Genomic DNA, 8893 nt, shown 5'->3' with positions numbered 1-8893 from the left:
CCCATGTTCATCTTGGAGTCAATGATGACTCCAAGATCTTTTTCCGCCTCCGTGCTGACAAGAGGGGAGTTCCCTAACCTGTAGGTATGGTGCCGGTTGTTCCTCCCCAGGTGCATCACCTTGCACTTGTCTGTGTTGAATCCCATCCTATTCTCATCCGCCCAGCCTTGTAACCTGTCTAGGTCTCATTGTAGCCTGTTGCTTCCTTCTAGTGTGCCCACGTCCCCCCACATCTTAGTGTTATCAGCAAATTTGAACAGGGTGCTTTTTACCCCCTCATCCAAATCACTGATGAAGATGTTGAACAGCGCGGGCCCAAGGACCGAGGCCTGCGGAACCCCACTGCCCACGTCCTTCCAGGTTGAGAAGGACCCATCCACTACCACCCTCTGGGTGCAGCCCTCCAGCCAGCTGGCGACCCATTTGACTGTGTGGGTGTCTACCTCACAGCCCCCCAGTTTCTTAATGAGAACGGGGTGAGAGACAGTGTCAAAAGCCTTCTGGAAGTCCAGAAAGACTATGTTCACTGCTATCCCTGCATCTAATGATCTGGTGATCTGATTGTAAAAGGCCACCAGGTTGGTCTGACAGGATGGTTGCATGATGAACCATCATGCAACCATTAGTCCTGGCTAACACAGTGAGCCCAGAGGTGGCAGGGCTAGAGGCCCAGGAAGGTGACAGCAGACCCCAGGATGGCATCCTGGAGCCCCTTGTTGGTGTCTCTGTTGGCTACATCTGCAAAGCAATAGCCCTTGGACAGCATACTGCAGCCAGGGTGGCAGTCATTGTGCATGGGGAAGCCAGGTGGAGTGAGACGGCCATGGGTCAAGCAGCGGTCAGCATGGCAGGCCAGCAGGGCTAGTGCAGTGGCCAGCAGGAGCACAGGGTGCTGTTCATTGCTGCCAGGGGCAGAGGCTGGAGCAGCCATAGCACAGGGAGTCAGAGTGGACAAGGAGAGAGCTGCCACATGCTGCCCCTGTGGTTAGCACACTGCTCCTGGGCAAGGAAGGGACCCCGACCAGAGAGTAGCATGCAGGGCTAGCTTTTAAAGAGGACTGCCAGGTGCTGGCAGCTGCAGACAGAGCCTGGAGCTCCCCTTCATGGTGGCAAGGGTCCATTGTAGAGCTGCAGGAAACTTGGTGCAAAGAGCAGCAAATCTGGTCCCTAATCTCTGCATGTGTAGACATCTACCCAAAAGTGCTTACTGTAGAGTAGTTTACACCAAAGTAAACTTAGAGTAATTCAAATGCATGTGTAGATGTGCCCAGATTTTATCAGATACAATTGAATTGTTCTGGCTCCATGAGAATCTTTATAACAAAATTAATATATTAGATTACTTAAATGCGCTGAATACTCAGCAACATTCTGTCCCAGAAACTTGAGGGAGGCATAAAGAAAACCAAATGCAGCAGAGCCAGGGTTGTATCCAAGAGGGGTGCTTTTGTGCATGGTTGCTATGAGTTTCTACAATGCTGGTCATATACTGGTGGTTCCAGTTCCCTGTGGCCCCAGATATCTAAGTCCCTGGGAAGTCCAAGGCATGGCTGAAGCCCCAGCCTGGCATGGGACACCTGGTGGGGACAAAGCAGGGAGCAGGTGAGGAACACATCTACTGCTGCCATTATCCCCAGCTGACCTACAGAGGAGGGGCCCCAGGATTATTCCTGCTCTGCTCAGGCCAGGGGCTGTAAGGAGCAGCTGTGCAGGGCACTGGGTTTGCCAGTGAGTACAGCAAGTAAATCTCTGCTCCCTTTCCCTCTACCACAGTTCCCTATTTCAGTGGTTGTTGCTGCAGGGAGAGGCTACACAGGGAGCTGTGCTTGTATGGTTCTCCTTCCAGCACCTGACCCTGAGCAGTGGGCAACACCTGAGATGACTAGGCAGAGAGCAGGAGTGCCTGGAATGGAAGACCCACTTGCTGTTACTGTCCCCAGCTAAGCCCTTGCAGCTACTCCCAGAAGCCTCCAGCTGAAGCAGAGTAGGAGCAGCCCTGGGACTTCCCTTGCCCCTGAGTTAGCCAGGGAAAGTGGCAGCAGCAGGCAGGCCTTATCTTCTTATGCCATTGGCAACCCCTGCTGGAGATGGGCAAGCGGGAATTGGAGCATAGTGGGTGCCCGTGCTGGGTGAAAGGAGGTGTCAAGAGCTGGGAGGAGGTCACAAGGGTATCATACCAGCTACGGGGACTCACAAAAGTCCTTCACAGCTGCTGCCACAGTGCAACACTGCAGGGGGAGGAGTGGACTGAAATCATTCTTAAAGTGTTGGTGGCATCTCCCACACACCTTTTTTACATTCGTAGATCTGCCCATGACAACAGTTATAAAATCCTTAGCCTTTGAAAAAAGCTTTCAGGCCTGGTGGGATTGCATGGTGTAAATAAATCACTACAAATGCAGTTCTTTCTATTGCTAAAACATTTACTTGCTTGAAAGTGCTCAATCTCACCTTTAGTGAACAATACAAGTATTGCCCTACGTCTCAAAGAGAAGAAACCACTAGAATATGGGGGGGAATTATGTCATTTGATCATCTTACTCTTCTACAGTATTGTGATAGCCCCATGCCAAAATTCAGTGGTTGAAACTCAAGCAAACTTATTTATAACCCCTGTCCCCCCGCTCACCCGATCTAGAGACAGCTCCAGATCTTTTAGTTCATTGCCTAGAGTTTTACTCACAAGTGTCACTGCTGGAGCAACACAAAGAATTATGTTCACACGTAATTATACCCTATAAAAGCTATTGCCAAAAACACCAATGTAAATGTAAACCTCACTTCTGTAACTGGCTGGCTGGAAGAAACATAGGCCATTATAACCCAAAATAAATGACTTCACTATCTCAGCTAATTTTACTGACTATGATGCATTACATACTCCTTTCGACAATATGTCTAAAGAGAAAAGTCTCCTCTTTAAATATATATGAGACTGATGTTGACAGATCCGGATTCCTTTTCCAAATGTATAATGCTATTGACATAACCTTTGGACACACAGTGAAAATAAGCAAATGCCTGGCAGAGGGAAACTAGTAAATAGCAAGTTCGTGATTCATATTATATTGCAATTAGGCTTCAGAGTTAATCAAAAGGCAATTTCTTGAATGATCTGAGAATTTCATTAATATATCCCTTTTGATACACCTAGTTACCTATTATTTTCATTTGGAAAAAAGGTTATTTTTACCGCTCATCTTAAACATACAATATTGCTGTGCTTTTCTACTGATATGCTATTAAGTGTTTCACTGTACTGATATGTCTTAACTTCTATTATTTACCCTGTAGATAGATATGCTTCAGAGATGATTGATACGATATATATATAATTGTTTTTTTTATTTAAAATTATACCCTAAACTTAAAGTTAGTTATATTCTAAAAATTACAGTTCTGTCATAATTTTACACCATTATTCTAGTATGGTAATAAGTCATAAATAAAAAATCTTAGTTTTAATAATCTTGTTTACTTCATATATTGCTCTATAGTCAGTATAGTTTGTCTATAGGTTGTTTCTCATGAATAGCTAGTGAATTAATTCTGTTTGATCAGGAAGAGAGGAATAACCTTTCCTAAACTATAAAACTGATTGTGAAAGCAAAAAAAATGTTGACAGTAGCCTCAGAACAAAATGTAGCACCTAAATCTAACTTTACTTTTTAAAAAAATATACTGAAAAGCGTTCAGACCAATAGCCTACTTTTCAGTTTCTAAACTGCTTCAGCATTGTGATCAAGTGAATTACATATGCAAGAGAGATCTGTGACACACACACTGTGGTTAACAACAGCAACAACAACCACAACAACAACAAAATCAAAAAACAAAACAGTCACAGGCACTGTCAATGTCACTACAGAACAGGTCACACCTTACCATCAATTGCTTGGGGAACAGCCACTTAAGTCAGTGGGAGTTTTGCACTGAAATTGATGGCAAGATTTTGCAACAACTTACGTCAATACCATTGACATGTTATTTTAGTTATTTTACTATTCCTCAAAAGAGAATACCTCTTCCCACAGCATGTAATAGCTGCATTTCAAGATGCATTTTCTACCATTAGCATGGTTCTGCTGACTTTAAATTCTAATCACATGGCCACCTTCTTACCACTTACAAGCTGCCAGTATCTGTTTCAACTAAAGTGACAGAGTTTTGGGAAATGAATGAAAACTCTGAGCCAAAATAAGCTGAAGAATTATAGGATGGAACTAGTAAACAAATAGCTCTAATTGTATAGTTTTATACATATTTCATATGTCTATGAACTAACAGGCTTTTAATCTAAAGAAAAGGAGTGTTAGAGTAACATAGCAGTCAATGGTATAATAACGTAAAGACCTTGGTCTTACCCTTTGTTTTCAAGTCGCTTAATACCTTTGAGTCGATGTGGTGTATATCGCTCATTAATTTTATCTCAATATTTCGAGATGCCAATTCTAGCAATTTTTCAAAAAGCCGCTGACCCTGGGAAGAAAATCAAAGAAGAGCAAGGTTCATAAGAAACAGAACTAGTCAAATTACATAGCAGAAACGCATATAAAAGCAAGAGATATTAAACAGGAACTGGAGCAAACACGAGTTAGCTCAGAATTATTCTGAAACCTTTTCTACAGACTACTTCAAACAAGTAGATCCTTTCTTAAGAACCTATGTTAAAGCCCAGATTTGCCCTTTAATTATTTCATATTAGTATCCATGGTATTGCACAGGTAAAACATATTTTACCTGAGAAAATGTTATATTCAGTTCTTCATACTGTATTAATTTAATTTTTAGTGTTTAATCACCTTCCTTGAAATAAAAAAGGAAAAAATGCTGTTATATTTATTTGGTACTAAAGGATTAAGGGAGCAGGACTGCTGTAGTAAAAGTACATCCAACTGGACAATGATCTATGTTTTAGCTGCCCTTTAATGTACACAGCTAAATTAGGAAGGAAAATGAGTATCTGAGTACACTGAACATGTCTTTAAATATTCATACCCTTATTTCAAGCCACATTTTAAACCTTAGCAAACAGAGAATCTCTCACTGAAGGGAGAATACATGTTAAATCTGGGCTTTCTAAATAAAAATCTATTGATTTTTCTGACAAATAAAAAAATTAATTTTTTTTCATATATGCATAATTTAAAAAGCTGGAGAGACGTTTCTTAACTTTTTTTAATACATCATCCTTAAACTGAGACCAAATATGAAATATTTCATTACAAAAAAGCTGATAGTCATATATATCTAAGATTAAGAATCCCAAATGTAATGTCCAACTTACTGTTAACTATACTATCGTATGATAACAAGGAGGCTGTGTTTCCTTGCCTCTATCTAGCTCATGAACCATAGGAGCTAACTGTGTTTTGACTTAGAAAATAAAATAATATATACAGAAGTAGTGGTTTAAGACAACTGACTAAGGTAAAGTCTATCTTCATGGTACATTTTAACTGTGTGTAAGGTAAAATGACACCTAAAAGGAAGACCAACTTCACCCAACTTGGTGTCATGTGCAAATTGACTAAGTTTTCACTCAGAGCCATTCTCTGGATCATTAATGAAGATATTTAGCAAAGCAAGACCCAGGACAGACCCCTCAAAAACCCAGGGGTTGATACCTCCTTCATTTGATATGTCCACCCACCTAGACACTGAGCTCATTGAGCACGATAATCCAACCAATTGTGCATTGACCTTGCAATACTTTTCCCTAGTCTGCAATTACTTAGCTTACTAGTGAGAATGTCATGGGAGACTATGCCAAAAGCCTTGCTGAAGTCAAGATATATCACATTTACTTCTCTGCATTCATGCACCCAATCCCTCATTTTGTCATAAGAAGAAATTGAGTGGGTTAAGCATGACTTGTGCTTGATAAATCCATTCTGGCTGTTGTGATCAGTTTTTCTCCTCTAGGTGCTCAGAAACAGATTTTTGATGAAATGCTCTATTATCATGCCTGGTACTAAAATCAGACTAATTGGTCTGTAATTCCCAGGATCCTCCTTCCCTTTGTTAAAGATGGGCACTATGCTTGTCTTTTTTCCAGTCATCTGGGACCTCACCTGACCTCCACAAATTCTCAATGATGATAGCCAATGGTTCAGAAATTACTACAACCAATTCGTTCAGCATCCTACCACGCATCCCATTTGGCCCAGCCAACTTGAAAACATCCAGCTTCTCTAAGTAGTTCTTAACCTGTTTTCACACTACTCTAGGGTGCTTATCTCCTCCCCATCCCTATTCTGAAGTAACAAAATGGCCCTACGTACAGGGATGACCCTTCCTCATTATCCCCTACGGATTAAAGGCTTGATTAAATCCCCAGTCAAATCAATGGGTCTTTCCTTTGTTTTTAGCAGAGTGTGGAAGAGGCCCTTTTCCCTTAGTAGCTCTAACGATGGTGTCACAAGTTCACTTTCAACATTTGCACATTTTCATAATGTAGTGTTAGGAGATAACCTTCACCTGAAAGGAACAACTTGGCAATACTAGGAGGACACTTAACATGTGCTAAACTACTTGAACACGCATACATTTTAATTGCACTTAGGATATGGCTACACATGACACTTAGTATGTTTTAACTCTGCTTACATTCCTGTCTAAACATTCAAGCAGGGAAGCAAGTACTAAGTGCCATTATAGCATAATAAAGGTAGGTCTTTTCTATGCTGAGTTGTTGTCAGACTGTTCTACAATCAAGGGTCTCTGGTGTGGTGGGGAAGAATGACAGCTCTCTCTCTCCTCCCTACCCCGCCACCTCCAGGCTCTCCCACACACCCCAGAGTCTTGCTGATTCAAGGCTGCAGTGCAGCATAGGGTCTGGGACCAGCTCCTGTGCCATGCTGGTGTCACTCCCAGCCCCCACCCCAAGCTGGAGCTTCAAACCAGCTCCTGTGAGGTATGGGGACTAGGACTGGCTCTCATGCCATGCTCATGCACTGCATTGGATCTTTAAACCAGCTCAGTGTAATTCCTGAGCTGAGACCAAATATGAGCTAATTTTTGGTTTCAGCCCTGTGCTCACACCAGAGCTACATGCAGATGCAAGTGCTGTACTACAATCTATACTTACATCTATATTTAGATCATAATAAGCATTAAAACATGATTGCTCAGAAAACTTTCTAAGTGGTCTTAATTCTTACTAGGACCTAAATATAACATATACTAAAGTGTAAAATGTATCAATACCCTTGGTAAGCATTAGGTTAAAAACGTACACCATCCTAAGGATGTTCAGATTGTACTTCTGGATCTTGACTGACTACTTCTGAAGCTTGGGAAAAGCACAGTTCTCTTCTGACACCCCTGAGCAACAGTTTTTACTTATATACCTAAAGTGACCAAGTTTTTTGTTGAAACATATTGCTTGTGATCTTAAGTTGTAAAATACTGAGATTAATTCAATTAACAAAAACAATTAAATACATTTTAACTCAATTAATAGATTGTTAAATACAAACAAAAAATTTGAAACAGTTGAGGTCATGGTGCCAACAAAGGGCATGCTACAGCTAGACAAAAACAGTCATATGGATTCTGAATAATAGTGCTAAAAACTGTTAGAGATGTACTACTGCACACCTACACTACTGGAAAGATTTTCCTATGCTCTTGGCAGCCACTCAAATCTCCACACAGTCCTGGATATTCAACTTTTAAAACAACTATAAAAATACTGAACTTCTATGTTTAAAAGCCTCTTACATGCTGTAGTAGTAACTATGTAAAATATCACAAATACTTCCTTGATTGATTAAACTATCTTGGCTTCTATTTATCCAAAATTGATTTTTAACCTAGTTTCTACACTTCATGACATGTTTATTTGCAATTTTACAGTTATTATTCTATATAAAAAAAGACCGGACAGAAGGTCGGAAGAGTTTTGTCACTCCTGTCATCAGATTGGAAATGTTTCTGTCTAATAAGAGCCCTCATGCTGTCATTTAGTATTTTCTCTGAGACACATTATCAGGCTGCTGTGAGATTTTGTGACAGCATTCAAAAAAATCACTTCAGATGTAGCTTGTGACAATTAAAAAGAAATCAGGTACTATACCAAGCACTATGAACCTACATTATTATATATCCTATTATTAGGATGTTTAGGATATCCTATCCTATTAAGGCAGATGTCTATCTTGATAATATTTTCTTGCATTTTACACAGTGCTGTTTCAAACAATCTGCTGACAACTGCAGTGTGGCATAACAGAGTGCGTTTCACATGAATACATTGTCATGATCATAATAATTATGGCTCTGAATTCCTATATACCTAAAATATAAATCCCAATGATAGATGCCACAGCAAATGGATATGTGATCAGAATAATTACTACTATAGAAAATAAAAGATTGCAAAAACGTTTGATCAATACTATTTGTCTGCAGGTATTATAAGCATAAACTTTTCATTAAAAAAATAGGAGAACTGAGAAAAAGAACATTAAATGAATTAAAGAAGTACTCTACACTAAATTATTTTCCCTTCAGCAACTTAGGTGCCTCAAGTTTTGACAGCACTGACAGTTTTGTTTGTCTGAAAAGCAAAGAACATAACTCCTATTTATTTTTGTAAATGCATTCTGTTTAATGGCATTAATGTCTTAAAAACTTTTTCTACACCCAAGCTCATGAGTACATCTATAAAGTATCATTAAAAAATAACATACTGACAGCAGTTTGTAGCAAATAGAAAAAAATACTGAGTGTAGCTACTACCTCTTAATGTAAAATTAAGAAACTCAACAGCTCCATTCCTGATCTTCCAGGCAGGCTGGCAGATTTCATAGGCAAGACGTAGGGCAGTATAGGGGGACACATACCCCCCCCCCCGCCAGTACGCACTCCGGCTGGTAGGGGGGCACAG

General features: G+C 40.4%; 1 protein-coding gene across 5 annotated transcripts in view; it reads right to left on the bottom strand.

The window, feature by feature from the left end:
- Positions 1 to 8893, bottom strand: part of PLD5 (phospholipase D family member 5) — a 388941-nt gene that overhangs the window by 123302 nt on the left and 256746 nt on the right. For 4 of the 5 annotated variants that reach the window (XM_019527434.1, XM_019527435.1, XM_019527436.1 and 1 more), the window contains one exon: positions 4365 to 4479. In XM_019527434.1, the coding sequence (XP_019382979.1) occupies positions 4365 to 4479 (115 nt within the window). Of the gene's footprint in view, positions 1 to 4364; positions 4480 to 8893 lie in introns of those variants that run through there. The other variant, XM_019527438.1, reaches the window with a different exon arrangement.

This window comes from Gavialis gangeticus, unplaced genomic scaffold (assembly GCF_001723915.1).
Source record: "Gavialis gangeticus isolate Ggan-Ray unplaced genomic scaffold, GavGan_comp1, whole genome shotgun sequence".
NCBI lineage: Eukaryota > Metazoa > Chordata > Crocodylia > Gavialidae > Gavialis > Gavialis gangeticus.
This window is presented reverse-complemented; position numbering and strand designations above follow the sequence as displayed.